This window comes from Strigops habroptila, chromosome 17 (assembly GCF_004027225.2).
Source record: "Strigops habroptila isolate Jane chromosome 17, bStrHab1.2.pri, whole genome shotgun sequence".
Lineage (NCBI taxonomy): Eukaryota > Metazoa > Chordata > Aves > Psittaciformes > Psittacidae > Strigops > Strigops habroptila.
In genome coordinates, this window is record NC_044293.2 from 4,098,172 (window position 1) to 4,117,477 (window position 19,306).

General features: G+C 48.9%; 1 protein-coding gene across 3 annotated transcripts in view; it reads right to left on the minus strand.

Annotated features, from left to right (window-relative positions):
• Positions 1-16,268, minus strand: part of KIRREL3 (kirre like nephrin family adhesion molecule 3) — a 279,213-nt gene extending 262,945 nt beyond the window's left edge. For 2 of the 3 annotated variants that reach the window (XM_030505451.1, XM_030505449.1), the window contains exon 1: positions 16,022-16,267. In XM_030505451.1, the coding sequence (XP_030361311.1) occupies positions 16,022-16,082 (61 nt within the window). In that variant the 5' untranslated portion in view covers positions 16,083-16,267. Of the gene's footprint in view, positions 1-16,021 lie in introns of all 3 variants that reach the window. The other variant, XM_030505450.1, reaches the window with a different exon arrangement.
• Between the last annotated feature and the right edge of the window lie 3,038 nt (positions 16,269-19,306).

Below are 19,306 nucleotides of genomic sequence, written 5' to 3' on the forward strand. Positions count from 1 at the left end.
CTGATGCTATTCATGAACTCCTGTCCAACCCATTCAATTGTTCAGGCTGAAAGGAGAGGAAGTGGGTGTCAGAAGTCAAAGTGCTTTGTTTAGACATTTTCCCCTCTACATGTAACATTCAGACTTTTTTCTCCCCCCAAGGCATCACTGAAGATAATTTACTTTATAAAAAGGGGGCTGTAAGTCTGAACAAGGAACATATCATACTAGATGAAATGTTTTCTTTGACCCGAAACAAATATTTTCAGTTAACCCAATATAGATTCAGTTTTTCAGTTCAGACAAGGAAAGGGAGAATAATCCATTTCAGAACTCCATACACAGCTTTTTCTGTAACTGTTGTCAAAGACTGTATGTAGCTGATGTCAATATTAAAATACTGCTTTTGCAATTTATGAACATTATCTGGAAAGCTAAGGCACAGATTAGCAGAGATGAAACAAGTTACCCAAGATAATGCACTTTGACGTTAATATCTTTCCATTGTTCAACTTGACTTAAATAGATATAGATTTACACTGAAAAAAATGGAGGGAAGCTTGATGGCTTACATGGGTTTGAGATGATTCCCAGAAATGTTTTGGTGGGCAAGAACATCTCTGTGCTAAAGATGCTGCCTAGAGAATTCTTCACATGAAGAATGCGATACTTGACTTCTTTGGATAAGATGTAAAATTGGTGGCCTCCAAAACTGTAAGACAACCTGGTGTAGCTGCCAGGGGGCTTTGTATACACACACAAGGGGTGCTGAACTTCAGGGCAACCAGCAGTTTGCAGCTACACAAGGTACATTCACCATCACAGGAGCAACACTGCGAGTGGGTACCACGACTTAGTTTCAGGCGCTGGGGACGCATACGGCGGCTGCTGTAGTTAAATGCAAACTAGCAATCTCTGCCTTCATGTCTGACAATTGCCATGTGATTTCTGTCTCATTAAGCTCTGAAATGTAAAACAAATGGGATTTATGTGGCTGCTGTTTGGCATTCGCTTGCACGGTGTCAAGTCTTGCCTTTAATGGCCCTTCAGTCTCATCACTGACTTGAGATCGTTTGTTTGGCTTCTGAGCCAATACAATACCTGATGGTTTCCCACCTCAGGCTGAAATACAATGTAGGAAAAGACAGATATGGAATAGCTCTAGCAAGCAAACCTTCCTGTTTCTGCCCCACAAGGTTGTAATACTAGGTAGCAGGGATCTCCGTTTCAGGCTTTGTGCCTCAGTCTTGAGAGTTTTGGGTACCTAAGTTTGGTCATCTTAAAAGGCATGACATCTACTCCAAGTATCAGGCAATTGAAGGTGACCTGACACACCATGAACTGGGCACCCACAGGCAAAATCATCACCAAGCCCTGGTGGCTTTTGGATCCTCCAGCTTAGCACCACCCAAGAATGCTCAAGGAGCCAGAAGCAGGACAACAGTTCACCTCCAGCTCCCCATATCCTACCCCACTGCCCAGCCACAAAGACCCTCTCACCACATGGAATGTTATAGCCTCAAGCACAAAACCTCTTGCAAGCAGCACAGTGAGCATGTGAGAAATTGTAATGCCAGCGGCACAAAGTGGCACAGAAGGAGAGGTATTATGGAGAGCTGCAAAACCAGGGAGAAACACAAGAACAAAACATAAGGGAAGCACAAAGCTGGACACTGTTCAGCACAGCCCCACTCCGCAAGCCAAGGCAGAGAACCTCATACAAAAGCAAGAGCTCCCACTGATGCCATTGTTGCTCTTGCAGAGCAGAGATTTCCCCGGAAGAAAAGCAGCCCCCCTGACTATTATTTATCGCCATGCAAACATCTTCCTCCTTGCCTTTTGTTGGTGCAACATAGACCACGTGTGTCTCCAGCCAGGGAAAGAAAAGCTACCAGCAGGATCAAGGAAGGCTGAGATTAATCTGGTTTCACATAGATAAAACACCACCCTCGCACAATCAGTTTTAAAATTAATATTGAAGTTGTAAGTCACCTTTGACTATATTAAAATATAAACTGGAGCATACAATAAGCCCCAAATAAGCCCCACTGGCAGGCAGAACAGCTCCCTTATCAACCTCAAACATCCCCTGTAAAATAATAACTGGAAGCCAGACTGCTCTGAGAGAAACTGGCTCTCCTGGGGCAGCACGATGCGACCCAATTCCTGCTGCCATCTCAGAAGCCTTTGCTTGGCCGTTTTTCAGCATGCCAGCAATGAACTCAGCTGCAGCAGAAGTCATCTGGGGAGGGAGAGCTGGCATGGAAAGACTTGAGCATTAAGCTATATGCTGGGTAGATCTGCTGGAGATAGGGCACAGCGAGTGAGAACGCAAAGGGGCACAGTACTGCAATTCAACGAAGCATATGGGCTTTGGTGTCTTTTTTTCCTCCCTAGTAATGACATGGAGTTTTGGGTGGTTTTCTCCCAGCCTTTGGCTGCTTCTTCTCTGTCTGACACTTCCTCAACATTTCCAAACTTCCAGCCTCTTTCAAAGTCAGCAATAGAGAAGGAAGGCTCCTGTCGAGGGAAAACAGCATGGGTGGACGACAGCAGGATTGATGGGCATCACAGCCCAAGCCCATATGCAACATCCCAAGGTCAGCTGCTGAAAGACACCAGAAACAACAGCCCCATGGTGAAGGGTCATGGTCTGATGGGGAACACAGGAAGCTGCGGCCAGCAGGTATCCACATCACCCTGAGCACTACTGCAGAGTCAAGGAGAGAATGGGGGCACATGGATCATCTTGTCCATGGACCACTGCAGTCAGCATCAAGTGGCTCGTGCTGACTATAACCAGCTCTAGCACAGTAACGTTCCCACTTCATCTTGTGGCAAGCCCACACCCAGACACTGGTAATACCAGTATAATCTTAAAGAAGCATCTGATTAGTTAAGGCAGGATGAAGCTATCCTTTGATCTAGATAGTTGCCTTCTTAGGGGGTCAAAAGGTCCAAGCCAAAAGCTTCTGGAGCATAGACTACCAGCTCCAACCACTCACTCACAAAGGGAAATGGGTCTCAGGGAACAAGTAAGGGCTCTTATTGGGAGCTTCTGGGAACAAGCTCCCAGAGAGCTCTCACTAACACAAGCTGCTTTCCAGCAGGCTGCTGCCTGCTTGAGCAGGCTCCAAATAAATAAATAAATCCACTGCTCGTTAGGATGCAAATCTATTCAAGCCCCCATTTCAATCTGAATTCCAGGCATACCATCAGAGTGCAAAATGCAAATGATACAAATGCACCCATATGAGGAACAAGCAAGAAGTCAGCACAAAGGGATTAGGACCAGGCTACTTCCCTCCAAAGACTGCAGTGCTCAGAGGGGCCTGTTGTCAGGGAGCATCCTTTAATGGTCACTGGTCATGCAGCACTGAGCTTTGCCTACAAACTGCTTTTTAAAAGGCTCTGTGACTCTGGCTTCAGCTGCTGGAGCAACAAACCCTGCCAAGAGGTGGTACAGCCTCAGCACTCACAGTCAAGGATCCTCCCAGGGGATCAGCACTCATTCAGATTGGCCCGAGGGGACCAGAGATGTCCCCCTTGATGCTCTTCCAGCAGCCCCCAAAAGGCAGCACTGGCTGAGCATCTCTCCAGTACCATCCACTTCACCTACTGAGCCAGGGCTACAGGCCAGGAAAGGCAGCTCGGGGCAGCAATATGTCTCAAGCAGCAGAGATGACCTGGAAGAGGGTTACCACCTCTTAGTGACAAGGGAGCTGATATCTCCCCAGTCTTAAAAGGCTTAACCTCTCCTTCCCACAGAGCTTTGGCTTGGAAAGGTCTGCAAGGTAAGGGAGGAAAACCAGAAGTCCAGCTTGGAAGCTCCTCTGCAGACCAAGGGCAGATGAAGAGAATCCCGATGCACCCAGCTTTAGCAAAGCAAGCCTCTGAGGTCTGCTCTAACACAAGCCCCACATCCTTTCACATGGCTTCCCAGCCCACCAGCCCCACAGCACGGGAGATCCTTCCCCTAGCCAGACACAAAGCTTGGGCAGTGCAGATGGGAAGTGTGCAATTGCTTCTCCCTCCTACGTGCGCAAAATCCTCAACCCACCATTTACCTTATTACATTTTCATTTTAAAGTAAATATCTGTTTTCAATTAGTACTTACCGTGAGGGGCATGCATCACTGAGAACACTTATTTCTCTTCCTTTCATTATTAGATTAGAAGTCGCTCAAGTTTAACTACATTTAACAGCAGCAGAGACACAACTGTTCTGCAGATGCTAATCCACTTCCCACCTCCACCACCAATAACACAAACCTCAGCAGCAACTCTCCAAATCAAGGTGCTGGCACCTCAACCTGCTGCAGCCCTGGCCAACCTCTCTGAGCCTGCCCATTGATTCCCTGCACATCCTGCCTCCAGGCTGTTAAGAAATCCCATTGCTTCCCCTTCATAAGATCTCACAGTTCTACCTATTGAGCAAGGAGGCTCACACGGATTTCCCAAGGTGAAGGTGAATAAAACCTGGAGCAGAGACTCGCTGAACACCACAAGCATGGGGGATCAACCATGTCTAGTGTTCCACCTACTCCTTCATTCCCATTGGATGACAGGTAAGCATGTCACTTGGCTAGACAATGTTTTTCCCCAAGTCTCCCAAATGCATCCCAGCCTCCTCATTTTCATCCCAATCAGGGAAGCCCTTCATGAGATCATCCTCCAAGCACATCCAGGTACTGCCTGCTCAGCTCTCTGCTAGAGCACTCATAAGCATAATAGTACTATTATACTTTGCTCATTATGCCTCATTTTTATTACATGGCCTCATTAAATTCCAAAGCCTCTGTAATTTAACTGCATCCCTTCCTCTCCACACAGGGGCTCCAGCTGCGTTTGTCATCAATCACAATTAAAAACACAGGTCAGAAATTACTATTATACCCATTACTGCCCATCAATCTCTTCAATTGCCTCTTAGGTCCTTCCTTTACCTGCTCAATGCACCAGGGCCAGATGAATATCACTGGCACCTTTATAATCTTTCCATATTTTCAAATAATTATGAGCCGATTAAAATTAAGAAGGTTGCTTCTGAAGAAGACCAAGTGAGCCACACACTGGCACACGGTGTCCTCATGGTGTACAGCAGAACGGGTAATAAAATCACACAAGGCAACCAAGAGAAATAAACTGTGTGTTAGACAAAACGTAATTGCATCAAACCTACCATAAGGTGCTTTACAGACACATAGATCAGGTTATTGCTGGTTCACAATTAAATATACTTTGACAAACTGACACCATGGCAAGTTCATAGGCCAAGACAAAGGCAAGAAGAGATCCACATCCCACTTCTGACCCCCAGAGAAGGATAAGCAGCAATCAATAGCCAAGTATATCCTACAGCAGCTTCCCAGCATCCCTTCATCCACCAGAGAACGGTGGTGCTCACCATCCTTTGTGCACAAAAATAACCCTTCCTGAACTCAGTGTCAAAGTTGCAAGTATCAAAACATTGTATTTTGGCAAGTCCATTTCACAGTTTCTGATCCATAATTCCTGGCTGTTTCCTACTACACAAAAGTTTCCAAAGATCAACTCTTTTTCCTGGTTTTAAAGAGGATGCTTCCACTGGGATGGCAACGCTAATCTGCTGCAGTCGGCAGCAACTTGCACAGGTTAAAGAGCTCTACACACATTTCTGTGTGTGCTTGGGAGAAAGCCAAACCATGGGATGAAACCAACGTGTTACAGAAAGAAATCACTAGGCTGGATGAAAAGCTTGCTACAGCCACCACCGTATAGACACTGTGAAGGGACATCAGCTATTTGACAACTGTGTAAGGTCCCATTAGTCTTTGAGAAGGAATGTTTCACCTTTCCCCTTTACCTATCTCTACTAATTCTCAGGAAAAATGTGCTTTGTTTGGATAACACTTCGCCCTTTCACTTTGCTTCCATCACAGAAAAGGTTAAAAAGGCAAATTTGGGAGATCACAGGTAGTACATAAAGAGCTGCTGGACAAGCGCAGCCGATACCACACTGATGCAGGCAGCACTGCCTGGAGAAGAAGGGAGGAAGGCGAGAGGTGCCAGCTCTAAAAGAAAAGGCAGCCTTAGGAGGAGGTTAGCATTGAAGCATGGCAATCAATGCCCTGGCAGCTGCCTTTCTAACCAGCCCATTTGATGGATGAGAGCTTTGAAGATTTCAAAGGGCGCCGTGTTTCCTAGTTTATCACAGGAGTCCATCTTAAACCAACATTATCCTTTTAAGCATGAACAGAGCAAGAGGAATCTTCAGTAACTGTTCCTGCTGCAGGAGATAGACACACAAGAGGCAAAGAGGAAAATAAGACCCCTTAGAACACCATGCAGGATCCTGACATGCACCCAGCCCAACAGCACTGTTGCCACTATCATCATGGATCTGTCAGGAGGTGACATCTACATTGGTTTGGGCTTGACAGCAAAAGGAATTCTGCTTTCCCACAAAGTCCCCCCTCTGCCCTACCTCAAGTGTACATCGTCAGAGTTGATACCAAGCCCCTATACTGCAACCCAAGTTGGGTTCAGAATCCAAGAAGGGGAATGGACATTTTCCAAGGGGTGGCAGGCAACAGCAAGAGCCATCACATCTTAAAAAGTTTCTTATATTCTCTGTCAGGAACAAACCCATTCCAGACAGCAGGGGAAGAACAGCCACATGCAATGATGCCCACCCAAATGACCAATCCATGAATGCAAAGTCCACATACTAACCAAGCAAAGGCATTCAGTAAATCTTACACCTCACCAAAGCAAGTGCAGATCACATCATCCAGGATACGGTGCTAGATAAGGGCAGCTTCAGGCATGCAGGGAATGAGTTGGACTGCAGAGGTTATCTCAGCTGCACTTCAGAACTGGATTTAGGCACATAAAAGCTGATGGATAGCAGGGCTGGAGATGTTTTCCTTGGTCTCTAGTGGGAAAGCTCATAAGATAGGGATAAACAGCAGTATTGTCTCCCAGGTATAGAAAGACATCTTTCTGTTTCTCAAGGCAATTGCCTGCCTTGAGGTGACCTGGCAATTCCCATCATTATAAAGGCAAATAAAGGTAATCACAAGGAATCTACCAGCAAGTTAAGCTTCATCTCAGACAGAAGGAGTTAATTTACAGCCACTCAGAGCTTTGATATCTTAAAGCTTTTCAGTCTCTGGACAAGATGAGGAATAAGCATAGACAGTGTCAGACTGCGATCAGGAGGACAACACACTGCAAACAGCTGTGCCTAAATTTAGCATCTGTTGGTTCTGTTTCTTCAACACTTGCAGGTGTGGGGGGGTGGCCCCATCACTCCCAGCTTATTAAACACACAGCCAGGAGGAAAAGAGGAGTGTTTAATCGCACTCCAGGGATTAGGAAAGAATTCTTTACTATGAGGGTGCTGAGGCACTGGCACAGGGTGCCCAGAGAAGCTGTGGCTGCCCCATCCCTGGCAGTGTTCAAGGCCAGGTTGGACACAGGGGCTTGGAGCAACCTGCTCTAGTGGAAAGTGTCCCTGCCCGTGGCAGGGGGTTGGAAATGGATGAGCTTTAAGGTCCCTTCCAACACAAACCATTCTGTGATTCTATGATTCAAATAGGCAAGAAAGGTGAGCAGCACCTTACAGAGGGGGAAACTGAGCCACTATGGGCTGAATTTCACAAAGGCCATGAGGAAAGCTCAGCAGCAAGAGCAGGGACAGCCCCCAAGTACCAGCTCAGTGGTTTTATGCGCAGCTTTTGCTTGTCATCTGTATTTATAAACAACAAGGAAAATATTTCCTAAACCAGAGAAAGGAAATTAATCACACATTCCCATCCCTCTTCCAGGTGCTTGGCTTAGCTTTGTAACATACAAGAATGAAATACATCTGAGTTGCTGTTGCCCTGCTTATTCTTTACTATGAGGGTGCTGAGGCACTGGCACAGGGTGCCCAGAGAAGCTGTGGCTGCCCCATCCCTGGCAGTGTTCAAGGCCAGGTTGGACACAGGGGCTTGGAGCAACCTGCTCTAGTGGAAGGTGTCCCTGCTTGTGGCAGGGGGTTGGAGCTGGATGAGCTTTAAGGTCCCTTCCAACACAAACCATTCTAGAATTAGTGTATGGAAGAGGGTAAGAAACAATCCAGTGAAGCATCCCCAACCAAAGGCATCCATTCCTTGTTGCTGTAAGGACACACAAGGGGTTCACCACCTCCGTGCACGGCACTGCCAAGCTTATGGATTTTAAACACCAGGGGGGCAAGAAGCAGTGGGTCACAGCCCCACATCCCCCTCCTACACCTTCACCCTTTCTCTTTTGTCAGCAAGCCCATGGCATTTGCACTGCTGCTATGCGCTCCCTGGCAGGGTCACCTCAGGATCTGCCCTGTTGCCTGGAGATGTGTCCAACCACACAACGAGGTGACCACTGCTCCTCAGGAGAGGGATGGGAACTTCAGAAGCCCCCCAGCTCTTCTCCTCACCCCAACCTCTCCACAGCACAGGAAGAAAAACAGCCTTGTTGAACCCCTCACACTTCAGGCTGATGCTCGCGCAAAGCTGGAGCCCATCAGGTCACCTTGCCCCTCTCCAAGGGAGCCCAGCACCGGTCGGAGCAGGCTGCTCAGCTCCATGTAAGCGCTGCTGCTGCCACCGCCAGGCTGAACCGCCGAAGTGAGGAGAACTGCATTAGCTCTGCCAGGTGACCTGGTTTGAGATCCAGAATACTCGGGTGTTCCTTCCCCCGTGCACCCCGGCGCATTCCTGCTCTAGTCTGAATTATTGAGACACCCCACATGCCCACAAGCTGTTTTGTTCAGCACTGTAAATGCGCAGACCAACGAGGCAAGAGCCACAGTTAGACTCTGGCTGCGAAAGCCTCTGACTGCTGGGACGCAAGTGGGATGCTCTGCTCAAGTCACCTGGAACAGCGATGGCCAGTCATTAGAATACACTGCAGGATAACAAGTCCGCACAGACCAGCATTAGAGGAGCTGATAAGGCTCATCTGACTCTAACGATTTTGTCTACAGTTATTTTTGTGCAGCTGGGAACAAGTGGCTGCAGTCAGCTGCTTGCCAGCTGGGGAGAAAGCAGCAGTTTTGCATCGCTGGGAATGGAAATGCATCCAGCTCAGCCCCCTGCCATGCTCCTAAATTCTCTCCCCTTGCTGGCAGACCAAGACAGCATCCAGCAACACCTCAGGGTGAGCGGTGAAGATGCGAAGGAAGGGGTGGTGGAGAGAGCAGGGTTTTCCTGCAGACACAGCTTGAGGAGAGGATTCGAGCCTCTGCTGACAATCAAGCAGCACCTTGACGTGCTGGCCGGATTTAGATCCCTTTACAGAAGCCAGATGCCCTTGCCTGCTTGGCAGAGACACACTCTCATTCACACAGCTGAAGGCAGAGCAGCCAACGGTGACCATCTCCACCATCCACCTTCACATGCACAAGCCTTGCCAGCATGGGCCAATGACACTCTTTCATGAGGCCTGAAGCTGTAGGCAAGCTCAGGATTGACAGCCAGCTCTCAAAGCACATCATGTTCCTCACCACAAAGTAGGAGATGGCTGAGTCTCACCCTTTGGCCTCACCAGCTGCAGGCAAGCACCTCCCAGTTTGCACTGGAAAGCACAGAGGTAGATCCATCAAACCAAAGAAAGAGCAGACCTGTTAGGCTGGAACAAAGGCCCATGCATCCCTTTGCACCCCATCCCATCAGCCATAAGGTGCTCCTGCACCCCATCTCCACGCGCCTTGAGGATCCAGGTACCTCCATCCCAAGCAGCTCCCCTCCATCCCATGTTCTCCAGAGAGACTTGGCAAAATCCCTCCTGTTGTCACTGCCACGCTGGCCGTTATGCAGGTTCGTCTGTCTTAACTCGCTGCTGAGCATACAAGTGGGGCTGACATTTATTTAATCCTCCCAGCAATGTTGACTGTGTACTTACTGAAACACCTCATGCTTATGGAAGACATTTGTTTCCAAGCAGCTTATGCTAAATTGCAGTGATATAAAGGAAACACTTATCCAATATTGACATTTACTGACTGGCAGCATACAGCTTGAATACTCATTTATACTGGGGGGGAGCTGAGAAAGATTCAGGCCCTCTATTTCTAATCTTAATGAGTTAGGCAATATTAAGTCAATGAGTGAATACCTGCCCAAAATGCAAGGTGGGACTCCAAACCCAACGGCTTCTTCCACTCAATCCCTGCTAAAGGGGGGGGAATAAAGTAATATTGGACCCACAGTATAAAGCTTTGATCCTCCATCCAAGAGGAATTTAGAGAAAGTTCATCCCTTCCACTACTGGTGTGTATTTCACGTGCAATTAGCAAGGCTCCCCTCTCCTGCAGCATGCATCCTGCTGGGCTCAGAGAAAACCCATTATCGAACACTTTATGATTCTATGATCTTCTGCATTTCCCCTCCCACAGACACAGGGCTACTCACCCAAAAGGCTCCTGAGTTTTCCAGCCTTTAGTTGCTGCAGCATCCGAGCAGGCAAGGTGCAAACACACATGGCTTTGCCCCATGCCATATTGAAAATGACAACAACAGACCCAAGAACATCAATTCACTAGCACTTAAGAGGTGAATTAGCCACCGTCTGACCACATACATATCAAAGCAGCACAGCAATTCCACCAAACACAAAGTCGTTGGAAACAAAAGAAAGCATCTATTATCCTACTTGAAAGCCTGACATGTTTGCATCAACGGTTAATGAGCAGCAGTTATGGCAAAGCCCTCAAAAACCAATCACATCCTGCTCCACCCCAAGAGCCCAAAATGCAACAGACCGAAAGCTCGCTGTAGCTTCTGTTTGCAATCGGGGGCGGTGAATGAACACATTAAGACAAGATCTTATCCCGAAGTTAGCATCTGAATTTAACAATGCAAGTGTTCCACCTCCTACTTATACAGCATGTGACATTGAGAGAGGCTGGAAGCCCAGAGCCCATCGCTAAGAGGTACACTCAAAGCACATTTAGATTTTAAGCTGTTTAATGCAATTTAGCAAAAGGAAGAGCCACAAGTGACAGCCAAGTGACCTGCAGCTCCTTCTGCTCCACTTTGGAAGCTGCTGCCACCAGGGAAAGGCAAACACTTGAGCATGGGTCCTGCCAGCCAAGCGATGAATAAACAGGCTCGACTGTACTCAAAAGGCAGACTGAACCAGGACATCTGTTAGGCCGCAGTTTCCAAGGCCAGAACCCAGCTTTTGCTCTGTCCTACCACAATGCACAGTTCAGAAATGACTATTTGCTTCTCCCCTCTTCGAGTGGTTTGGAGTACACACACTCCCTGAGGTGCAGTGAGTAGACACCCAGTTTTGAGCAGCATCAGGATCCTGCTTCTCCAACCCTTGCCTGGAAAACGCAGTATGGAGTTTAAACTTCAGCTCTTCCCAGCCAAGAGAGAAGAAATCCCACGTTTCCTGGCATGCTGGAAATTAATACAGCAGGCAATGGATTCACACACCCCCCTGCAAGAGCTGGGACAAGTGCCAGCACCCAAGGCAGGGCAGGCCGCCTTAAAAAACTCAGAACCGCCTTAAATCTCAGCAAATAAGAGCCTGATTCACAACCAATTTGCTTCACTACCCATTGATTTATTAAATAAGCTCCTACTATGGCTCTGCCTCTCCCTTTGGCCAGAGGTAGCTCCCAATGAAGTCAAAGGAAAGACTTGCACTGCTCCTGAACAGGAGCTCAATTAGGGCCTTCAGCAACTGTTGTTATAAATTTGCTTGTCTTTAAAATAAATACCATTTTAAAAAGCTGTTTAATCCTGCTGGAAGGATGCTGGGAGGGATGTAAAGCCAATTCTCCAGCAGCATTTTCCTAAGTCCTCTCTGCCCAGCACTGCTAAGGAGCTGAAAGCCAGGAGCATCACACAAACTTGCAAAACCCATCCTTTAATCCAAGGTTTGAAGTGAACCACACTCTCCATCACATTCCTGCTCGTAGGAAAACAGTTTATTCAAAGCCTTTGATCTTCAGCCAACACACAACCTAAGGGGCACATTGGCCTCTCCTCTTTATTTACAGCTACAAACGAAAGAAGAGCATTGAGCCTTTTTATTCTAACATACACAGTCCAACTACAGAGAGACCAGGAGCTGGTGACACACAGTGCTGGTAACCTGACAGGGATTTCTGCTCCTGTTGGAGTCCCCTAAAACAACAGGGAAGCACAAAGTCATTGACATCTCCTGTGCTGAGCACAAGCTGCCCAAGGACCTCGGCCTCGCATTGGAAATGGGGGATCCAGGAGGGATGCAGCATTAGCATCAGGGCAGGTGTTCTTCCTCCCTTTCCTCCCTCTGGCAAAGGGCATCTGAACATCAACCACAGCTCCTCCCTCTTATTCTTTTTGAATAACTGAAACCTCACAAGAAAACCCATCTGAGCAAAAGCATCTGCAGCCCTCACTGCAGGAGACATGGCCTGAAGATGGGGAAGCATGCAGAAATAGGAATTTCATTACAACAGACACTGGAGGAGGCAATCCTTCACTGCTCCTCCAGGATAGCACAACACCAGCTCGAACTCGAGGCTGATTTCAGTTCCCATTGCACACAGCCTGGTTGTGAACTCCTTAGAAGCATGATTCTCCTGCAAAGCTACCCTGCTCTCCACGTGGCAGGAGGAATTAACTTTAAAGAGGGATCACAACCACAGGTTTCCAGGCTTTTCATTAGCAAGTTCATGGTTGCCAGACCCACAAGTGCTCCTCACACCTCAAGAGAGGAGCAAAGTCATCAGCCCTTGTACACACACCTCCATAAACTTGCATCTTTGCCCCCTGACACCCACCAGCCTCCTCTGAGAGGCTCAAATCCCCCATTTCCAGGTCCTAACCCCTATTAGTGGGTGGAACTGGCCTGGTTTCTTCCATCAGCATAATTTCACCCTTCTCCACCTGACAAGCCACTGGGAAGTTGAGCCACTGCTGCTAATAATGGGTCCCTCCGACAGAAGATTGCAAAGCATTTGCTTCCAGGAAGGAACCAAGTGAACTGTGAAGGAGAAAAACATACCCTGCAACACCCAGAGAACTTGGTATTCATAACCCTGAGGGAAAGCAAACATGCCTTTGGAAAGAGAGCCCCAGACAGGCAGAAATCTTCCCATCCAAGGTAAACCTTAGATCCTGCCAAATTCATCTAGTTACAGCACAGGCCACTAAGAGCAAGGAGATGGTTATAGGTACATCTTCAGCAGTGCTCCTTCCCACTTTCCCCAGTCGCTTCCAGCTTCACCCCGTTTGGCTGACACTGGAGCAGAGCAAGGAGGGATAAGCTATTCCCCAGGCAGATAGTTTTGTGGCAGCATCAATTTCTTCCCACCGAGGGGCACCACACATCTCTGCAGGAGGCAAATCGTGCTGCGACTTTATCTCACCTTCCACCCAAGCTGTGGTCCTGACAGCTTCCCTCCTGACAGGGGGGACAGCGAGCAGTACCGGCGGAGAACCAGCCCTCAAGAGGAAACATCAACCTGTCGACTTTGAGACAGAGAAAACACAGGCTGCTTCAGACCATTTGCAAGGGCGAAAGACAGAGGATGCTCAAGGGAAGGCAATTTGTTCTTCCTCAAAAGCAGCACAGAAGTCAGCTGCGAAGCAGATCCTCCTCCTATGCTGAGCAACGCCTGCGTGCACTCGGACAGGGAGCAACAAGCAACTTCCTCCTGCAAGCTCAGCCAGGAGCCCAAGTTTCCATCTGCACCTGGTAGAAAATCCCTTCCTGGTGAGGCTTTGTATAAGGGAGCATTGATTTTAAACTACTGCCCAGACCACAGAGCCCAAGAGAGGTTTTCAGCAGAGGTGATCCTCCTATCCCTGCTGGCCATGGCTCAGGGGGATTTAAGTCCTGCCTGCCTTATTATGGCAAATCCCTTCGAGCCACTTCAGTGCTGCAGGCAAGGAAACAGCAACCCTGCCTGCTCCTTGCCTACAGAAAGGAGCTACTGAAACTCCTGCTGGGCAGGGTCAAGTGATTTTAGTTGTTACTTCAAGTGAGTTTGGGCCCAGCAGCTCCCTCCAGAGTGAGGCATGACTGCCCTTATAACACAGAACACATATCCCATCCCCACATCCCGCCAGTCCTTACAAGCTGAAAGAGAATATCACCACTTCTGGGCACACTAGAACAACCACAGCGGTTGCTCCAGGGGAGGCAAACACAACATACACTGAAAATATAAGCTCCAGTTCCCACATCCAGGGCTTTCCTCCCCTGATGTACCATGTGGTTTAAGGAATCGTTTGCATTAAATCCTATTAGGGACCATTTGTACAGTTTCACCCCAAAGGGGAAAGCCACAATGCTGCCAACAGCCCTGTTCTCCAGCACTGTGAGCAGCAGCTCCATAGCAATCAATGCATTTGGTTCATCCTGCGGGAATAAACAGCCAAAAACCACTCTGCAAGACACTCTCTGCGCCTCATAACCTGGCATGAATAAGCAAGGTACCAGATGCACACTCCTCATGGTAGAGACAGGGGAGACAAACCAGCAGAGCTCAGGCTACGTGCAGCAGAGCCGAGGAGCAGCTTTCGAGCACAAGCGCTATTAAAAAGTGCATTAGCCCTTATTAAGAATAATGGCTGCAAAAGGGAGGAAGGGAGGGGAAAAAGAAACAAATCCCCACGCACAAAGTTACTCAGCTCCGCTAGCAAACTGCCATTTGACCTGCAGGGAGTTCAGGGATCCATGGGAGTGGGGAGAGACAGGAGAAGGCCAGGATCAGCTTCCACATCGTGTCTATCCCTGGACCTACCCATGCCCTGCTTTACCAGGGAGAGTTCAGATTTGTTCAGCCAGAAACCTACACTGAAGGCACAGTGGGTTTCTTTTGTGCAGAAGCAAAGGCGAATGCAAACACAGCTTTCTCCCTGAAGGAATATTAGTACAAGCAGAGAGAGGGAAAGGGAAGAGGGGAAGGGAGGGCAGCGTGGGAGCCGAGCTTCACATCCGAGCACAGGGAAAGAAGAGGGAAGGACAACCAGGAGAGCAGCCACCTCTAAGCACGGCGTCCCTGCTCGGGGAACAGGGCGAAACACAGCGTATGGTGGGGGATGTTCAGCAATAATGTCTGGCTGAGCAAAAAACCAGCTGCCCGTTGAGAAGCACTGCTCTCTCCAAAACTTTTATCCTTCATTTAATCAACAGATGGACTAGCTGCGTGGGTTTGGGTTTGTTTTTCCCCCTTCTTTAATTTTAAAGCAACCCCAAGCCGTACCCTCACAAAAGCTGCCTTCGGGACCACGGCGGCACGGCGCAGATGGTGCTTGACACCATGGGGATGGGCAGCAGATAGGCGAAAGCTTGGGGCTGGCTGTATGTAGCTCAGCATCCTCCACAGGTGACAGATAACCCAGGGACCAGGCACACACAGCCTCCCAAAACACCCCCCCACTCCCCAAATCAACCGTTGTTTCTCATCAAGGGAGGGGGGAGACAAGCAGGGAATGAAGTTGCAGGGCACGTTCCTACGCTCCTGCCCCAGCTCCTATGCTACAGGGGATGGGGGACCTCGTGTGACCGCCCCCCCCAAAAAACCGCAGGGGCTCCCCACGTCCCCTCGAGGGGGATTCAAAGCAACTCTCTCCCCCTTTCCAAGCTCCCCAGGAGCAAATCGGTCCCTGCCTCGGCTCTGGAACCGCAGGAGGTCTGGAGCCAGCCCCCCACCCCCCACACATCCGAAATTGAGCATCCACGAAAAGACCGGGCTGCAATGAGGAAAGGGGGGGGGGGAGGGGGCTATTGCTGAGCAAAGCCATGTTTACACACAAACACGAGCTAATTAACGGAGCTGAAGCCGAAAGAACTCACTTGCATGCTAAAGATTTATCCCTTTTTTAAAGAAGGAAAAGGTAAGCTGCCTCGCCATGAAAACTCTGCAATCCTCCGCTCTTCCCCCACCTTTTTAACCCCTTATGCAAGGGGCAAAAAGCAGAGGCACCCCCCCATCACCACCAACCGACCCCCGAACGAGGGGTACCCCCTATACAAACCCTCTCCCGTCCGCCCCGCTCGGAAACTCAAGTGCGGCGCCGGGTCCTACCGTGGCTCAGGAGGAAGCATCCGAGGAAGAGGAGGAGGAGGTCTGCCTGGAAAGCGCTCATTCCTCAGAGTGGGCTCGGGGGGCTTCGGGAAGGGATGATGCTGTTGTTGGATACGGGGGGGGGGGGGGGCTCAGGCCGCCGCCGCCGCCCGCCGGCTCCGCTCGCCCGGCTCCATCGCCGCCGCCCCCCCCAGCTCCTCCCCCGGCAGCGCTGCCTTGACTGGCGGAGCGAGCCTCGCCGCGCTGCCTGCCTTTTGGGGGGGGGGGGGGGGGGGAGAGAGAAAAGGGGAGGGAGAAACGGCAGCAAAGTGATGGTTAAAGGAGGAGTAACTTACGCGCAGCCGGGGGACGGCGCACGACAGCCCAGCATGGGATGTGCGGGGGGGGAGCTCCAGATTTGGCAACGGGGGGGTCATTTATGTACTTCCCAGTGCTGCTCCTACCCCAACAGGGCAGTTGCATGGCTTCCCCTTCAATGTATAAATGGTTTTGGGGGTTGCCGGGCTCTCCCGCAGCGCTCTGGAATGTGAGGGGATGAAGCGTACATAGAATACACGCACAGATACCCCGGGGATAAGTTACAGGCTCACAACCGGCGGCCTCATACAGGTCATGAATGGGGAAAGCTGGTGGGAGAGTCTGAGGAGCCCTCGATTTGCAGCCTGAGCTCCCGGGAGTGGGGTTAGAGGCACCCCAAGCCTCCAAAACCAACCCCCTCTGAAGCCGGGAGTGGAAAATAAAACCAAACCCCCTAAAATTTACCCCAAAATAAAGTGGGTTTTTCGGGGGGGGGGGGGGGGGGGGGTAAAACACCTCAGAGCAAGGGTGCAGGGAAGAGGAAGGGGATGAAAACAGAGGTTTTCTTTCCTTTAATCATCATTTTCGAGCTTCTGGAGGTTGCCTTTTTTCTCCCTTTAATTTCATTTTTGCCCAGTGAGAGGTTAGGGACAGAACAGAAGGGCTTCAAAATAAAACTAAAGTAATAAAAGCAGCACTTACCACCACACTCTGCACAGCCACCAAGAGCTGAGAGTCCCTCACCTCCATCCTAGAGCCCAAAAGGGCAGGTGGGGGCCCTTAGTGTACTTATAAACCCGAGCAGGTCAAAGTAATTACAGCTGTGGACTCTAATTACTTACTGTGTGAAAGTAATTTCGCACAGCTGTGTGAAAAGGTGAACGTCTGAGGGGGCTGCCATGGCTCTCTATGTTGTGTTCGATGTCTGCACATGGCTATGTGCTCTGTTTTTGGGGTTACCTGCCTTGGTTTAGCTAAGCAGGGCTAACTCTCCCAAGCACACTTGTACTAATGAGCTAAACCGAAGCCGATTGGGTTAAACTTGCCTTAGGAGCAGCAGTGAACTGAGATTTATTGATTGAAGCACAAGTGTCTCAGGCTGGTGCGTGCACGCTCTGCTCGCTGCAGAGCAGCAGTCACCCTGGAAATGAAAAGATCTTTTATTATTATTATTATTTTTAGCTTGCATCCCTTAGGAAATAAAGCTTATTTGATTTCTGTGGCCATGCATGTTGGGTTTTCCCATCCCTGACTGCTTGGGTACCTGTCATCACACAATCACAGGCTGGTTTGTGTTGGAAGAGATCTTACAGCTCTTCCAGTTCCAACCCCTGGGACACCCTCCACTAGACCAGGTTGCTCCAAGCCCTCGCAGCAGCTCTGTGGGCTCCTCTGGACTTGCTCCAACAGCTCCATGTCCCTTTTGTGTTGCCCCAGAACTGGATCAGGATTGCAGGGGGTTCTCCTCAGAGCACAGTAAAAGGGGTGAATCCCCTCCCTCGACCTGCTGCTCATGCTCTGGGAATGCAGCCCAAGATGTGGTTGGGTTTCTGTGTCTACCCAGCAAGGCAGGACTGGGGAAAGGTTACAGGTGGTTTCTTTGCTCTGGCAGCAGCACTGATTTAAATGCGTGCTGAATAAAATGCTCAGTGCCTGATTTCAGTGGGAATTAGATTTCTAAATAACCCGGCGACTTTCCCTGTTGTGTTTTAGTTTATTCTGCAGAAGGTTGTTTGCTTGCAGACTGGGGGTGCTGCTGTGTATTAAGGCTGCTACACAACTAAGGCTTTTCTGTGAAGCTTCAAAACACCATTAACGTTTTCATAGCAATTTATTTTCGCCCTTACAAAGAGTATTACTTCTCGCCTGTATTATAACCAGCACAATTTTTAACTTCCAGGAAAAGAGAATATTTTTCTCTCTTCTTTTTTTTTTTTCTTCTCTCTCTCTCTCTCCTTCCCAGTGAAAACATTTCAGCTGGAAAATTCTCATCATTGTAATACTGACCTTTGCAAAGGGCTTTAAATCCTTGAGTGAAAGTAGCATGTAAGTGCGAAGTTTTATTAACTGATTACCTTTGTGGTTTCGACTCCATTGCTAGTCAAATTTGATTTAGAGGACCAGGCATGTTAAAAGAATCGGGTTTCTGACATAATTTGGGCTTGCTGCAGCTCTGAGCATCGCCCTGAAAGCCTCCCTTCCCTTTACCTGCACGACCGCGTTATTCCAGGCGACAGAATCAAGCACAAACTGATTATTAAATGCTCTTTTTTTGGGTATCTCATTTAAATCTGCCATGCTTTGCTGAAGGAAATGAATCATTCCAATTAAAAATGCTGAGAAAATCACGGAGCTGGGGGAAATGGCCTTTAGGGAGGAATATTAAGCTGATTCTGTGCAGACCTACCCTTGTCAATGGGTTTGTATTTGCCGCTGGGAGCCCCACGCTGGGTCCCTTTGCATCCCCTGCTTCCAGACCTTGATGTGGTGGGACCACGACTGCATCTCCCCATGTAATTTGGGGTCTCCCTGTGTCTTTTGGGGTTTGCACGCCTGCCACGTGCAATATTTAATAGGAAAGAGCAATGCCAGAAGCTGGGAAGACCAGATGATCAACCTTTCCCTTGCTGAAAGGGGGGGGATGAACCGGACATCTTTTCCCTTAGTTTTCCACGCATTTATTGCCATATATTTCTGGTACTCCACATTGACAAGTGCAATAGATATGAAACATCTGAACAATGAAAGCAAATTCATCCTGCGTGCCTTTGACTCTCTTACTTCCAGGCTATTTACCCAGAAGTGCAAGAAAACAAAATGTTCTGAAATGCTGCTGCAAAATGAGGGGAAAAGAAGAAAGAATAATATAAACCATGTAAGGAACTTGATACAAATGAAGCGATATTGACAGAAAGTGGCAGAAAGCAGCAGGACAACAGCAACTCAGATGCATTTCATTCTTGTGCGTTACAAAGCTAAGCCAAGCGC